Here is a 17,185-nt window from a genome sequence, read left to right on the forward strand (position 1 = left end):
ATAACCCACATGGAATCAAATTAAACTTTTGTCAAAAATTGTACAATTAAATTAATAAGTTGACTTTTTTTTAATATATTAATTAATAATAATTTATAAGCTCCAATTAACTCAATTGATAAAGTTTTTCATGGTTGAATAAGAGATTTGAAGTTCAATCTTTGCTTACACAAATAACAAATTGGTACTTTAGTGATGATAAAAAAATATCATCAGAAACAGACGTCACAGGTCAACCCTCTAAAAAAAATTAATAATAATTTAACTTAGCAGAAAACCATAAATGTCTCTTTTAAAGCAAAATTTCGGCTGAGTCCAACAAAGTGGGCAGTAGCCACACACGACTACCTACCTATCAACAGTACAAACTCTACAAACCCACAAAGCCCAGTCCTTTTTTGTTTTTTGGGTTAAAATTAAATCCATTTTTATCACTTCAGTACCTCATTCATTTTTAAAAAAAAAATAAACCCAGAAGGCAAAAAGTAATTTAAATACAAAACAGAAAATAAATATATATATATTTTTAAAAATAAAATAAAAGCCAGAACGATCTATATGACTATGGCGATCTGAAACCAAAAAACCCTCAAAGGTCAAAACTTTTCACCGAACCAAACAACACGGTCCCCTCTCTTTCTCAATTTGTCTTTCTCTCTTAGCTACAAATCCTCTTTTTGTAGCAACTTTTATTTTGTTGTGTTTTTTTTTTTTTTCGAATAATTTGATCAGAGTTTGAGAAAATGGCTTACGCATCTCATATTATCAATCACTCCAAAAAGGTTTACCATTACTCTCTGTCTCTCTCTTTGACTCTCTCAATTTTCATTTTTGGTGTATATATAGTAGTTTTGATTTTCAAGTGTTCATTTTTAATTGTATATATATGTTAGTGATATTGATTTGTTTGTGGTTGTGATTTTTGAATTCTAGACCCAATTTCATTATCTGGGTATTTTAGTTTTAGCTCTAATTCTAGTGATATAGCTTAGTTATACTGAGCTATAGGCATTAGATTTGTATATAGTCAGTGAATAAAGCTCTATTCTGTAAATGGGTCTTTTTTTTTTTTTTAGTTCATAATATGTGAATCATAGCCCAATTTCATTTCTGGTTAATATAATTTTGGTTGTAGTTATAGGCAGTGATAATCTCATTTCAAGGCTAATTGTGAAGATGGGTTATTTGTTTTGACAGTAGTTGTGGCGGCATCACCTTTGTTTTCATGGATTATATTACTTCTAGGCTTAATTGATTTGTGGGTAATTAAGAAAGACTATGTTTTTGGTGTTCTTGGTGTGGATTGGCCAAGTTTGGAGTTGTGGATACATTTTTTTAGTCATGAAAATCCAATTTTTAACTGCTTATTTAGCCTCAATCGGTGACTTTCATTTGAATTGAGAGCTTAACATTTGGTGATTACTGGGACATTTTGTCTGGGAATTGTTAATAGAAGCTTAAATTCCTAGTGACTGCTATAAAACTTTGAGCCATGCTGTTCTAAATCAGAAGCGTACATCTTCACTGGTATTATGCCCTCCAATTCAAAGAGGTTTTGTTTTGCACTTTACTTGTCCAAACAGGTTCAAGTTAGTACTGCCCACTAGTGCCTCCCCCCCACCCCCCCAAAAAAAGGAAAATGCTCTCTTCTTAAATAAGGCTTCTTCTTGGTCTTGATTTAAACAGGGTTCAAGCACTAAGTTTATATATATATTTTAAATTCTTTGTGCTGTTTTATTTGATGTATTATATATATATTTTCATCGTTTTTTTTGCAGTTAAGAAATGTGCCCAATTTTCTACGACATGAGCATTCCATTTTGGTTCGTTGGTTTTCAAATGGCACTCAACCCTCTATTGGTAAAAGAGATGGTATGCTGATTATCTTGACTATTTGATGTCTACTTTCTTGTTCATTACTCATAAAGTGAACTAGTGTTTTCTATCATTCTTGTTCTTTGCGTATCTACAAACAAATCATGCCATGAGTTTTGCTTAGATGTTTCTAAATACTTGTCTCGCAAGTGTTGAGGCATTTGATCCTTTTCAGTATAATATGTATAGATTAAATTGAGAAGTTAGTGGTGTCGTGGCTAGATTTATGAAGCCAATACTAAATCCTTTTTTTTTTTTTTTTGAGTTATGTTATGTCTCAAACCTGAATTGCTTGTGATGTGCCATTTGAGCTAGAACTCATTGGCCTAAGATGTACTATCATACCTTCATGTATCCATATCTGAGCTTCACTTGGATTTTATATTAATCTATCTTCTAAGTTGCCATTTTTGTTGAAAAGTATTTGAAATAATTTTATTTGCTTGTTTTCGTTGTCTACCACCTAGAGATACTATCATTTCACATGATCTGCGTAACATACTGATAATGTAGTAGTAACTGGATGATCCATATCATGGTTTTGTGTATAACAGATAATTCATTACCTCTTATGTTGCTAATGATATAAGTTTATAAAAACCTTGGTGTATATTTCAAGCAAAGGTGATTATTTTTCTCAGATATTCGGAAGATCCATCATCGTCATTGTAATGTGCCTTCAGAAAGAGAGACAGTAACCAGGTCTGCCACCAATGGCTCGGTAAGTGCAGCCAGCTTCAATAACATTAATGACCAATCAATTATGGCATCATTGAAGACTTCCAGTCATTTTGTTGCACTTTTTGCCTTCTTCCTTCAGTTTTCCTCTGCCATTTCTTCATAATTTCCTTTCAAAATTTAGTCACTCATTTCTTTTCAAAACTCGAGTTTAGAGTTAGATTTGAAATGCTAACTGTCACTCTTAATGCATTTTAGATGTCAAAGTTTGGCGTACAGAAGAGAAATCCGATTGCGGGACTGGCATTCAACCAAGGCCTTTCAAGGTATGCTGTCCACCCTGTTTTTCCTTTTATTTAATAATTTTGTGGGGGTGGGGGGTGGAGAGGAGGGTGTTTCAGATCTTCTCTTGATGCTTAGAGTTACCTGATTTTTCTCTGGTTTTCCAACATCAGCTCACAGGTATACATGAGGAGAGGTTTTTCATCTAATTCAGGTAAATTTTATATATTCTCCTAATTCCATAGTTGTCTGATGATAATTATAATCAGAGTTACCTGTTTGATATTTATAATTAGATCTGGCATAGGGTTTTGAACAATTGCATATTTATCTGCTGTGGGATGAACATACTCATTAGATTAATCATGGGGATTTTATTATTATTATTTTTTTGGAAAAATAAGAAAGATGTATATTTAAAAGGCTCTAATCATGGGGATTTGTGCATGGTGGATTACATGCAAAATTAAAAATTTATGAGCTTCACTTTTCTTTGTCTGACCTTTTGTAACACAATATTGTTCCAAGGCTTTTTAAGGTTTAAACTTGCTGGTTTGTTCCGTAGTTCATCTATGATGTTTAAGCCTTGAAGACTACTTGCATAAAGTTAATATATGAGCGGGATTCAAGGTGGAACATATTGTTTTTACTTTGTCTTAAACAAATTAAATTAGCTGAGAACTTGGTAGTTGTCTATTTGATACTTTTTTGCTATGTTTTATGTAATCTTTATCCCTATTGATTAACTTTTTTCTTTGATTTTTTGTTTTCTCTTAGCAAATTTGTATAGCATGATTAATAAAGCAACTACCTATTATGTACTGTTGTGTATTGTGTTTTTTCAACTTCATTCAGTAATGAAAGTACTTGTGCTTTGCTTCTGTTGAAATGTGATGTTCTTGTTAAGTATGGTCTTTTCTTCAGTTTGCTCATCTTTAAAAGCATTATTCACATTCATGTTCTGTTTTGACTTATCATGGATTCTGTTCAATATCTTTCAGGCCTTCCTCCACACCAAGAGATTGGAATGCCCTCTCTGTCACCTACAATGACGGAGGTCTGTACCTTTCTGAAGCTTATGGAAACATCACAACAATTTAAATCTACTGTTTTCTGCTAAGTGATTCTTTACTGGCATGCAGGGTAATATTGCAAGGTGGTTGAAGAAAGAGGGTGATAAAGTTGCTCCCGGTGAAGTGCTTTGTGAAGTTGAAACAGTAGGGTCCTTGTTTCGTCTATTGGTTGAAGTCAAGCTGTTGATTAAAATTTTGGGCTATGTTCTTTACTCATTATGGAAAATTGACAGTTTTCTTTTAATATTCATATGATTTTTAAAGGATAAAGCAACAGTTGAGATGGAAAGCATGGAAGAAGGCTATCTTGCCAAGATTATACATGGAGACGGGTCAAAGGAAATTAAAGTTGGTGAGGTAATGAGTTTATGCTACTGTACTGCAACTCAAGTGCATCTGTGTGTGTGTGTGTGCGCGCGCGCGTGCATAAGGCATTTACAGAATGAAAAGCAAAGTAGGTTGAGAAAGGAAAATACATTGTGGCTGTGGAACTTAAATAATAATCTTCATCAAATTTGTTCAAAATTAGAAGGCTATGTATGTGGGAGTTCTGTATTGAATGTTGATTACATGTTTATGATTTTGAGTAGGTGATTGCTGTGACTGTTGAAGAAGAGGGTGATATTGCAAAATTTAAAGATTACAAGCCTTCAGCATCAGATGCCGATACTGCTTCTGAGTCATCTGCTCCTGCTACACCAAAAAAAGAGGTCATTGAAGAACCTGTCAGTTCGCCAGAACCAAAGACTTCCAAGCCTACTGCAGCAGCTCCTGCCGAAGATCGTGTTTTCTCCAGCCCTCTTGCCAGAAAATTGGCCGAAGAACACAAAGTTAGCTATCATAAATTCTATGACCAGAAATTTTGTTCAGTGATAGGAGACATTTAATATTGAGCCATATCTAACTGATGTGTTGTAACTTTATTTATTAATTTAGGTGCCTCTCTCAAGCATCAAAGGAACAGGTCCTAATGGAACCATTGTGAAGGCAGATATTGAAGAGTACTTGGGTACTGTAGTTATATTATCTATGATTGGGGTTGTAGTGCTATTTTTGTTTTGTTTTCTATTGCTCGAAAATTTTATGGTGCTTTATCATTTACGATGTGAATATTGTTTCTTTCTTTTAGCATTTGTTCTTTTAGAGAGCCCATTGAGTTGACGATTAAATAATTGTCTTCTCCTTATGATGCAGCTTCTCGTGGAAAGGAAGTATCAGCCGCAGCTCCTTCAGCTAAGGCTGGCACACCTGCAGCATTAGATTACACTGACATACCTCATTCTCAGATAAGGAAGGTAATATATTGAATAAATTGTTTTTTATCATCATCATATTCCTAGGATTAATTAGATAACTTTCAGGGTATCCAATTCATGAAGTTGATTCTACAGATCCACTCTGTTTAAGCCCAGGACTTTTTTTTTTTTTTTTTTGATAAGTAACGTGTTTAAGCCCAGGACATATTATTATTTTATTATAATGTTCTGAGCTCATCCCGGCCCAACTAAACCTGGAGTGCCCAGTACCAGGATCGGCTGCAAGGATCAAATGTGGTCATATAGCCAATAAATTTCAACTAATATGCAACTCCCTTGTCTCTTATTATTCTTCACTTTTTTCCTTGCTTATGGCATTCTTTCCTTGTTATTAACATATTTATTGCTCTCCAGTTTAAGTCTGAGAATTAGCCTCTCCAAAATTGGGGTTAAGGTTGCTTACCAACCACATCTTTTAGGCCCCATAGAAACATGAAGAACAATTTAAGATAATAATTGGTCATCCTGTCCTTGGTCAATGTCACATAATTCTGTACAACTTTTGATATAGATTTTGTTAAATTTTACAATTAAAGTTTGGCTTTCTAAAGCTTATTCCTGGTGTTGTTTTGGCAGATCACAGCTTCACGCTTATTATTCTCTAAGCAAACTATTCCCCATTATTATCTAACAGTAGATACATGTGTTGACAAACTCATGGAGTGAGTATTTGTGCCTGCCTTCTCTTCTAAAGTGAGCCATTGCTTAATATTTTTTTGATTATGTAACTGTTTCTTTTTTGTGCAGTTTGCGGAGCCAACTCAATTCATTACAAGAAGCATCTGGTGGAAAACGGATATCAGTTAACGATCTTGTAATTAAGGTATTAAATCTTGCTTCCACTTAATTCGAGCAATGAATGTGTAATTATTTATAGGTCTTCTTTAATGACCACTAGACTACTTACTATGGAAAGTTTTGGGCCATTCTAGAAGAATCCTGAACACCATATATTTCCAGCCAATACTTCGAATCCACTTTTTTCAATTTTTCATGAGATTATATGGTACCGAATTCTGAGAAGTTCTAGTGTTACTGTGTTAGTGAATATTAAACTTAACATATCTTTGATTTTTTACATTAGCAATTGCAATTTAAACGGAAGTCATGATTTAGTTGTTCAGTAGTTCTTTTGAGAAGTTTGTATGGTGTCCTTTGAACTGTTGTATTGTTGCACATAATGTGAACATCTTCAGCTCTTAGATGTTTGGTAATTGGTTTGGCTGTACAAATTCTCACTTTTGGACATGCAAAAACAACACAACATGCACGTATTGAAGGGGATTGGGAGAAAAAAATGAGGGGGGTTGGGGGGGGGGGGGGTGTGGTGGGAAGTGTTTAGATGTCATTGGGTTAAGATGGACACAAACTCCATACATATGCCTCCAGTGTCATGCTGTTGAGGTTTTACCACCTAGGCTGTCATTGATTAAATATAATAATTACTCATATCTGCAGGCTGCTGCTTTGGCTCTTCGTAAAGTTCCTCAGTGCAATAGTTCATGGACAGATGATTACATCCGCCAGTAAGTATCAAATGATTGACATTGTAATTAAGTTTTCATATTAAATTAAATTTTAACTCTATGGTAACTCTTTGTGGTTTCTTATGCAGGTATCGCAACATAAATATAAATGTTGCAGTACAGACAGATAATGGACTCTTTGTCCCAGTCATAAAGGTCAGTTGTCATCAGTCTAGTGCTGTCAATACATTTTCTTGCTAGAGTTCCTCACTTATAGTTCATCTCACATGAATCTTTATATGTAAAATTTGCAGGATGCAGACAAGAAAGGTCTATCCAGGATAGGTGAAGAGGTCAAGCAATTGGCCCAAAAAGCCAAAGAAAACAGCTTAAAACCAGAAGATTATGAGGTCAGAATAGCGTTTTTGTGTTTGTTATTGCTTATGGATGGATAATTGTCTCATGAGTTCGGTTGTTGAATACTGCATTTACTCTCTTTGCAGGGAGGTACATTTACAGTGTCAAATTTGGGAGGCCCCTTTGGTATCAAACAATTTTGTGCCATCATTAACCCTCCTCAAGCAGGCATTCTTGCAGTTGGATCTGGTAAGTCAGAAACTTCAATTATATCTTTTCAGCAGAAAGTTGTCATCCTTCTCATCTTCATAATCATCATTGTGATTATCTTACCTTGTCCTTGTGCAGCTGAGAAACGGGTCGTACCTGGTTCAGGCCCTGAACAATTCGAGTTTGCTTCCTTCATGTCTGTAACATTAAGCTGTGATCATCGTGTTATTGATGGTTAGTAGCTCTGATACTAGTCTTTAAAAAACGTCATTAATTTAAGCCAGCTTTATATGTCTGAGATGGGAAACCCTAATGCTTTGACTTCGTCTACGTGTACAGGTGCAATTGGTGCCGAATGGTTGAAGGCATTCAAAGGGTACATTGAGAATCCCGAGTCAATGTTGCTCTAACTTCATGGCTTGCTTATTTCTCATCATGTATTTTTCTGCCTTGCTGTAATCAACCAACAAGAGGGGTGTAAACGCAATTCAGCTGTTCCAATTCGCTTGTGATGATTGTATCACTGAGCAGGTTCCCTTTTGTAGCATTTACGAACCGAAAAAGTTTGCATAAAATTCTTTCCTGGGAATAAAAAAGGGGGTGGATCAGGCATGAGTTATGCACTGAATTTTGGTCATGTACTATATAATTTCCCTACGTGAGCTGATATAAAAAGATGACTTTTTTGCGAGTCTAGCTTTTATAAAGAGCTGATATAAAGAGATGATTCGTAGCTCTTCCTTGTCCCGCTTGAATGCCAACCAAAGTACACTTCAGTGTGAAAAGCTTTGATTGTTTTGTTTAGGACTCTTAGAATTCAGCTTTTCTGTTAATGCAATGGTGCTCAATCTCATTATTCACCATCTCTTGGAGTGTACAAGTTTTATTTGTTTACTTCAACTTTTGGCGGGGTCAGGGTCTTGGCCCCTGACGAGGTTTGTAAAATGCAAAATAATCTATTACCACAGCCATTTACCAAGTCATGTTTTTGCAATTGTTGAATATCATCAAGTTTTCAGGTTTGAATTGAGATCTTTGGAATCCAAAATGGGAATGACAAACTTGAAAAAGAAGATGAAAAGTAGAATTGAATTTTCTTGAGTTCCAGATTTTCCATTTCTTGGGCAGTTTTATCGACTTTTCTTGGTAGAATCTTGCTGTGCAGACTAATCTTCTCTGGCCAGTTGGTCTAAGCTTCCGAGTCACGTGAGATGCGGAAGCTTCATTGGATCTACCTTAGGATAGGTGTACCATCTACCATGTGAGAGCCATTACACCTAACCATCTCCTAAAGTAGGCCTTTTTTTGGGTTAATAAGTGTATGAAGGGTACAAGTTAAAGCGTACCGAACACTTTGGTTATTTTGTTTTTATTTTTGATAAATTCAATAGTTACAAAAAGAAAAGGGAGATTAGAAAATGTCTTTATTAGAAACACAAAGTAGTGCTAATTGAGTTGTAAAGCTCTTAACAATATTTAAGTGTATTTAATACTTTTAAAATTTTTTTTTAAATTTTAAAAATAAATAGTCAAATTGTACACAAATATCATCCAAAAAAGAAAGTTGGACAGATACTCTTGGATCCATTCCACTCAAAAGAGCTTTGCCAACGAAAGAGCAACTACGTATATTGTTAAGGAATTCATATACAACATCCAAAAAAAAAATCGTGCTCTTTCTCAAAAATTAAAAGAGGGGGTTGAAATTTTTGCCTAAGCTACGCAACAAACAAAAGAGAGATTTCCATCCTTAACCCATTAAATAAGTAAATAAAAAGGCAAAGAGTACATTCATGGGTCACAAGAGGTCACAACCAAGAAGCTTAATATGGAGAGACTAATACGATAAACAAATGAAGTTTGTCACTACAATTCTTCTACCGAACAAATGGTATTAGATACTCTGATACTCAGACATCAGATTATGGAGGTTGGGAGTTTAGCAATGGATGAAGACTGATATGATGATCCAGGGGGATTTAGTCTCTTACAAAATTCAAATTGCAGACTATCACACCTTAACTCTTTTAAGGATTCTTTGGATCTTAGAAAAGAAAATATACAATCCATTCATCCCACATCCTGACTTGAAAGAAAATGTCATGTCTTGGTGGATAAAAGCCTTATGGTGACTTTCCAAAAACTTGCGGTCGACCTGTACATGAATATATTGACTAGCAATTGAAGATATGCATTTTACAATGAAAGATAAGGGTCTCACCAATATCAGACCTTTTTACATAGATCACTGGATGATTATTAACATATTACCAACACAAATAAGTAAATCACTTGAATTGGATCATTAACATGAAATATAAATCCTAATAAGTAAGATCTTAACCCAGATACTGCTGCTAATCCTCTAAAATTCAAGATGCAATTTTTCAATACCATGTCATGTCCTAGTCCATATCAATCCCAATCAGTCAAGATCATCGAGAATCTACATAAGAAAGCGAAGCCATTGCCAAAGGGTATTTCTCCTCAAAAGGCAAACAAGAAAGACTCACAAAACATCTTATACATCATGGACACACTTCAGCAATAACCACCCAGCTTTCTTAAAGATTAACTTTACCAAAGCTCAAGCAGTAACCAGTAATCTTTTTCTAAAATCAGATTACCCTCAATGAAGCTCAAATAATGGTTGATACACATTGAAGAACAATATAGACCTGCAAATATACTGCAAATGACACCTCGTGTCAAGAATTTAAACAAAAACAGAACACTCAACTCACGCAACCTGATATTCATTTGAAAGTAAGAGCAAACTCTATCTTTACACAAAATTTTCCATCGAAGAAAAAAGGAGTACACAAAAAGATAAAACGGTGATATTTTTATTGTTGAAAATAAGTTCCATATCCATTCTTATTACTCTTCATCTGACTACTGCACAAATTAAAAAGAAATGAGGTACACATATCCTTCTTTTGAACTATTCTCCTACTTATTTTGAGCCTTAGCGCATGAATTACACCTTCTTTCTTGGGTCAGAATGTGTCTGTAATGATCCCATGTTTAAGGGAATCAAAGAAACATTCTCTTCCCCCCCCCCCCAACCCCACCTTTTCTCTCTTCTAAGAGAATGAGATTTAAGGGCCTGTTTGGTTTCAAAAAGTAGTGTATCCACTTTTCATTTTCTTTATTCTATATTCAAATCCTTAATTTGAATATAGAAAAAAGCACATATTTTCACATTTGGTAGTGTTTGGTAAGTTGTTTTGAATACATAATTTGGGTAGAATACATCATACCAATCCACAACCATTAACCATATTACCAATCCACAACCATTCAATATCACATTACACACAAAATTATTCACTTCAACATTGTACCAAAGACCACCATTCATCCCAATTTGTATTCATTGCCCAACAATTCAACCATTAACCATATTACATTCAATAAAAAAATGATAACGCAACACAAATAGCACCAGAGCATGTCTCTCTTCCATGTCTCAAACATTCATTAACCAATAGAATTCCAAAATATTGTCACAAAACATAAACTATCAAACATTTTAATCTTTAAAGTACAAAGAAGTACAACACAAGCTATGAATAACACACTACTCATGAAAAATTTACAAATCATTAGCTAAATTACCAACCCACAACCATCCCATTCACACAAACTATATAAATTATTTACTCTCCACATTATACCCAAGTCTTATCCATTACCCTACAATTCAACAAATTACATTATCAAAAACTAAGATAAAAACATCAACAAAGTACACCACTAAATCATGGCCCTCTCCCATGCCTCAACCATTATTTTTTCAATTATTGGTAAGTTTACACACACAGCCAATGAGTTCTAAACCCACAACCTTAGACTCCACCCATTTACTTCTGGGGGGTAGATATTGTGAGCTAGAACTCATTGGCCTCATGTTTCAACTATTTATTAATCTAATCAGATTTTAAATATTTGTCACATACCATTAAACATAAAATTTCCCAATCAATGAAGCACAAAAAAATATAAAACAAGTTGCCCACAAAAGGATCACACATCATTAAACCCATTCCATTCACATAAATGATAAAACACTCAAAACCATTCATTTTCCACATTATATTGAAGTCCATAATTCTTCCCAATTCTTATTAATTACCCAACAATATACAAACTAAGTAAATATATAACAAAACAAAATTTCAACAAAGCAGGTCTCTCTCACTTCTCAAACTAATAAATGAATCATATCCTGTTCTACAGTACTTTCCACATACCAGAATCTATCAAATTTCCAATCTTTGAGCTACAAAAGCTACCCACAAAATATTCACACATCATTAACCAAATGACCAACGGATAACAAATCCATTCACATAAAACACAAAAATATTCACTTTCAGTCCATTTATAAACTACCAATAATTTCAAATCTTTGACACAAAACATAATAGAAAAGCTGCCCGCAACAAATTCCGACATCATTATCTAAATTACCAACCCACAACCATTCCATCCACGTAAAAACAAACTACACAGGCTCTTTCCCACAAACCTCAACTATTCATTACTCCAATCAAACTCCACAATACTATGGCCAATCACAAACTACAACATCTAATCACTACCCAAATTACTATTCCAATCACATAAAACACACAAAACAAAAACTATTCATTAGTCTAATCATTACCCACTTTATGATTCATCCCAATTTATTCATAACCCAACAATTTTTTTCACAAAATTGTATTAAAAATCATACTAACAACAAAACACTACCACCAAGGCATGGTCACTCTCTCCCATGCTTCAAACAATTCATTAATCCAATCAAATTCCACAATGTTTTTGCTTGTCAACTATCAAAATTTTCAAAAAAATCTTTGATACCCCCCAAAGACATTATATTAAATTTGATCAAAAGACTCACATAGCAATCAAAATCCCATCTTTCTTTCTTTTTTTCATATGGGCACATATCGCTTCAACGCCTGTTTCGCCGTCACGGCAGCTCCAACCAAAACTCCCCCGACGGCACCCGCCACCGCAGCCGATCTCACTCCACGCGCCGCCCTATACACGGCGCCGGTGCCGAGCCCCGCCGCCACGCTGTTCCACACATCGTCCACGTCCCTCAGCGCCATGGCGCCGCTCTCCATGCCGGCGTAGATGAGCCCGATGATCCCCATCCGGTTCCCCCACGCCCGGCCCGCGTGACCCGAAGCGTTGAGCACCCGATTGACCCGGAGCTTCGAGGTGTCGCCGGGCTCGAACGACTTGACTCCGGCGACGAGGCCTGAAGATCCGCCGCCTAGAGCTCCGAGGAGGTAGCCGCAGCCGGTGAAGAAGGTGAGGTTGTCGCTGAGATTACGGCGGCTCCGGCGAGCTTCTTCGTCGAAGAGGTATTGAGGGGCGGTGGGGAGTTGGTAGACGTTGCGAACTGGGATCGGGACTTGGATCCCTTGGTACGGGTCGTAGAATCGGGTCTGGGTATTATTCGGGTCGGACTTTCGTTCGCTATCCATTTCGTGGGTTTGTGGATTTTATTCTGGTTTTTTAGAGTTAGGGTTTGGAAATCTCTCAAACACAAAGAGAGAGAGAGAGAGAGAAAGAGAGAGAGAGAGAGAGAAGGAGTGAGAGATTTCCCTTTGCAGTGGGCTTTTTTTTTTTTTTTTTAAGTTTTAAATCTCTTTCAATTTATATTTTCTTAAAAAAAAAAAAAAAACCTCTGTTTATTGTTTTAGACTTTTATACTATTGTAAAAAAATTCACATAAAAATTATTTTAAAAGTTTTTAGATATTTTCAGTAATTACTATGAGCTCTGAAATTATTACAATCATTATTATTAGGAGTATTATTTTATAATTATTTATTTATGATGTCACGATTTGATCCGACTTTGATCAAACTAAAAATAGAGAATTATTAGTTCACATTCTTTGCCCGTTCCGGTCTTTAAAAACGTGCTAAAAAGTAGAGAAGGAAAAGAGTTTTTGTGAGACTTGGCTTGGGGAAGGGGATTCCTCATTTTATGCTTAGCTGGAAAGTGTAGAAATGTGTGCTTGGACTACATACATGGCATCTTTTATAATTTTTTTTTTTTAAAACTTTTTTTCCCCCCTCTTTCTCAATTGTCTTTGTGAAAAATCAAACATCACTGACAGCACAAAGCATATGCCAGAATGTTCCTTTAATGTTTTATTTTTTTTTTTGGAAGATAAGAGTCCGTTTGCTAATATTAGTAACGTTTTTTTTTTTGTATTTTTTGAAAATATGTGTAAATAAAAAGTGTGCTAAAATGTGTAATGCTGTTTAAAAACTAAAAACTGTTGTTATGGTACTTTTTTTTTACACCTAATTCTATTTGAGTACTACCTATTTATACCACTAACAAGTTATTGGATTTTTCCAAATATTTTTGCTCTATTATTCCATTAATCACAAATATTTCATATCTTATTATCTAAATTAGATCATGATATAAACTATCACAAAATGCCCAAAAACTCATATTTTATCCAATTTTATTATCATTATTTAGCTAAGTCCAAAACCGACCTTATGAACCCAATACACACATCATATTTTATTTAAAACCCAAGAATACTTATACTTGGCAATATTCGAAAAACTCATTATTCAAATCCATGGCAAAACAATTTTATCAATGGAATTCAAATCCATGATCAAAACCCATGATTTAAACTCATGGCAATATCCAAAACTCAATTTTCATTGGTAATATCAAAACTCAATTCTCATTGGCAACATCAAAACCCAATTCTCATTGGCAATATTAAAGTCCAGTTCTCCCTGGCAATATTTAAAACTCAATTCTCATTGGCAACATCAAAACTCAATTCTCATTGGCAATATCAAAAGCCCAACTTGCGTCGGCACTATTAAAAGCCCAAGCTAACTACTTAGTACCATTCTATCAAAAGCCCAAGGTTATTAATACTTAGCAAAATACTATATCATAATTATTCCACTTAAAAGTCCAATAATGAACAATACTTTAGATTCTTAAACCTATTACTATAATATTATATACTCATGAAATTTATGAATTATCTATTCTCAAAACCCCTGACAATCATCTTATAAAAGCGCATGAAAATTTATTATTAGACCCATATTTATTTCATGTTATAAACTCATATTTACTATATATCTTACATCACAACATTCATAATATTTATTACCAAAACTCATGGTAATAATTCATCCTACATGTCCATTATGATTATCTATAAAGAAACTCATGAGAACATCACATTATTCCATTATAGTGGTTGTTACTATACTTATTTAAAACTCATGGTAAATATTATTCTCAAGAAAAATATTGGAGGTTATTATTTAAAAATCCCCAAAGAAAATATCATTTACAAAGTAATCCATAGCAAAAATTATGAGAAACTATATAAGTTGTTATTTAAAGTCCATGGAAATTAATACCCAAAATCTATTATAAATATTTATTCAAGCTCATGGATTTATTTTATCTATAGTAAAGCCTATAAGGAGTAAAAAACCCATGGCAAAGCATGTCTTTAATGCCCATTTTGTAGGACCAAGAATCTCATGGAGTAGGGAACAAGCCTAAGCAAAGAAAGGGTCATGTGGCCCAACTAAAAGTGCTGAAATAGAGCAAAGTTCTAGCCCAAAAAAGTCCCCAGCAAGAGGCTTGAGAGAGGGCAACCAACCCTTGTTCATCCCTAACCAAAAAACAACTAGAGACCCCAACAAGAGAACCAAGTCTTTAAGGATGAACTATGGGCTGTCCCATCAGTTTTCTGCCACCTTTTGCCTGACGTGAACAGTGCCAGAGAGCTGTCATATTAGCTGAAGTCTAAAGGGTGATCAAACTCCATCATCTTCCTCAAAGTTGTACCTCCGGCGGAAGGGGAGCTAAAGCCAAGTTATCCAAACTTCAACAAATTGATGCTATAAATGTCAAAAACGTTCTAGACATGATTCATGTACCAAGCCCATGAATCTTAAAGTGGAAAAATTGGGAACATGAGGTTTGGATGGCATAAAAGGATCTCTAGCAGAACCCCCTAAAGTGAACTAAGAATTTGACACCTAGCTTGGGGTGTTGAATCTTACTTCTTGGGGACTAAATCTTAGTTGCAGCATTAGCATTCGTTCTTGATACACGCCATAATCATATTGATTCAGATCAGCCCCATAAATCATGTCATTAAATGCAAAGCACTCTAAAATCCCATCATTACTCAAAGAAGCAAGGCAGCCCCTAAAGTAAACCATCTACTTCTGACCAAAACTCCCAGGAAGATTAATCTTGGTTTTCCACCTCTAATTAACCCTACGTTTTTTTAGATTCTTGTTAATTAATGCTCCTCTAAGCTCCATTATAAAAGCATAAACATCTCAGCCAAAAAACAGACAGCTACCCTCTCTGAAACTCTTGGTTTGTTTACTACTTTGCTCGTGGTTTAGCTTCCCTCAAGCTCACCACTTATTATCCTCAGCCCACACTCATCTAATCTCAAATGTTCTCTTCCCCTTTTCACACAAACACAGCTATAAATGTCTCTCAACTAGTCATAAAAAGACCACTCACAAAAAACCTTGATCTTGGTGTCAATTCCACCTCATTCACTCAAAATAGTCCACATTCACCTCATTCATGCCTTATTATTATTCACTCACCAAAATCTTAGTTTAATACTTGCTGCACTGAGCTGGGGATCTTTCTCTCCCTTCATTCCATCCTATTTTTCCTCTTGTATTTGTAACAATTGAATTTTTCCCTCACATTGATGTAATAATGGCTAAAAGTACTATAAATTCCCCTAACCGAGACACACAAGGACCCTCAGGACTGAATACATTCATAAATTTATTTAATCATTAACTTCTAGACTGTTAAGTGTAATTTCACATTTACCACTAGAGGACTGATTTGAACTATGACGCTGTAAAAAGGACTAATAATATAACAAACTAACAACAGTAACATGTTTATTGTGCTTTGTTGTTGTCTTCTTATTAGGGTGCAGCCTCCATCTCTTACTTGGGCGGACTTACACAATACCGAAAGCCTTTTGCCTCGTTTGGATCAAAGGGATCAAAGTCTAGATAGGCTCAGATCGGGTTTGAATTCAAAGATAGAATAGAGAATGAGGTTGTTGAGTGTTGTGGTTGGAGGTGATGAGCTTGAAAGTCTCCGACCATGGAGGTTTAGATGGAGAGCTTAGTTTTATAGAGAGAGCTCGAAGGGGTGAGAAGTGTTTTAAGCCGATGGAGAGGGTGAGAAGTGTTTTAGGCCGACGGAGCTTGGTGGTTAGCCATGGAGCACGGGTTTGAGAGCAGATCAAAGAGAGGGAGAAGGTTCTAGTCTTCTTCAACTATTGGGTTTTGAGAGAGAGAGAGAGAGAGAGAGAGACCGAATAAAAAATAATAAATAAAGAATATTTAAATAAAGTGGTAAAAAAATAGAAGTTTTGATGTAGAGTGAATTGTAAAGTGATGTGCCAAATGCTATAAAGTTGGTTTTTGAGATGGTAAATAATAAAAATTTTAAAACACTTGATGGAAATGCTCTTAGGCACTATTCTCAATGCCCTATATTGCACAATTTTTTTTTTTTATTTGTTTACATACAAATGAACATGAACACGAATAATTTGCTATTAGAGTTAATTATATATTCTATTTGTAATATGTGCTTTACTTCAATTAGGTGCACTAGGCTCTAACATGGTCATGGACTAGACGCTCTTACCAATATTGTGTCAAGTCTGTGCGTATATATATTTCATGGTGAAAATTAGCTACATGTAATGGACTGAATGAGTGAGACTGAAAGGATCAAAATAGTAGAAACAGCTTCGTTTTTAACGGTTTATTTATTTCTTTTGTGTGTTTTGAAAATTAGTTGGAGAGCAAACTTACACAAATCACAAATGACT

The 17,185-nt window shown here is 35.0% G+C and overlaps 2 protein-coding genes across 3 annotated transcripts; one reads left to right on the top strand and one right to left on the bottom strand.

Annotated features, from left to right (window-relative positions):
* Positions 1 to 514: 514 nt before the first annotated feature.
* LOC142633962 (dihydrolipoyllysine-residue acetyltransferase component 2 of pyruvate dehydrogenase complex, mitochondrial) lies at positions 515 to 8,004 on the top strand. The gene is made up of 19 exons (XM_075808227.1): positions 515 to 782; positions 1,779 to 1,872; positions 2,517 to 2,596; positions 2,812 to 2,879; positions 3,009 to 3,049; positions 3,837 to 3,892; positions 3,978 to 4,052; positions 4,173 to 4,265; positions 4,499 to 4,738; positions 4,845 to 4,917; positions 5,103 to 5,203; positions 5,801 to 5,886; positions 5,972 to 6,047; positions 6,683 to 6,750; positions 6,840 to 6,906; positions 7,005 to 7,100; positions 7,194 to 7,296; positions 7,396 to 7,491; positions 7,597 to 8,004. The coding sequence occupies exons 1-19, from the start codon at positions 744 to 746 to the stop codon at positions 7,665 to 7,667; spliced, it is 1,623 nt and encodes a 540-aa protein (XP_075664342.1). The 5' UTR covers positions 515 to 743; the 3' UTR covers positions 7,668 to 8,004.
* Positions 8,005 to 9,794: 1,790 nt separating this feature from the next.
* Positions 9,795 to 12,892, bottom strand: LOC142633963 (mitochondrial import inner membrane translocase subunit TIM23-1-like). 2 transcript variants are annotated; one of them, XM_075808228.1, is made up of 2 exons: positions 12,170 to 12,892; positions 9,795 to 9,935 (listed from the first exon to the last, which is right to left on the bottom strand). In XM_075808228.1, exon 1 carries the CDS (start codon positions 12,762 to 12,764, stop codon positions 12,204 to 12,206), a length of 561 nt encoding a protein of 186 aa, XP_075664343.1. In that variant the 5' UTR covers positions 12,765 to 12,892; the 3' UTR covers positions 9,795 to 9,935; positions 12,170 to 12,203. The 2 variants fall into 2 exon arrangements, with proteins under 2 accessions (XP_075664343.1, XP_075664344.1); XM_075808229.1 differs by having other exon boundaries at positions 9,929 to 9,946.
* Positions 12,893 to 17,185: the final 4,293 nt, after the last annotated feature.

The sequence above is a fragment of the Castanea sativa genome, chromosome 5 (assembly GCF_040712315.1).
Source record: "Castanea sativa cultivar Marrone di Chiusa Pesio chromosome 5, ASM4071231v1".
Taxonomy (NCBI): domain Eukaryota; kingdom Viridiplantae; phylum Streptophyta; class Magnoliopsida; order Fagales; family Fagaceae; genus Castanea; species Castanea sativa.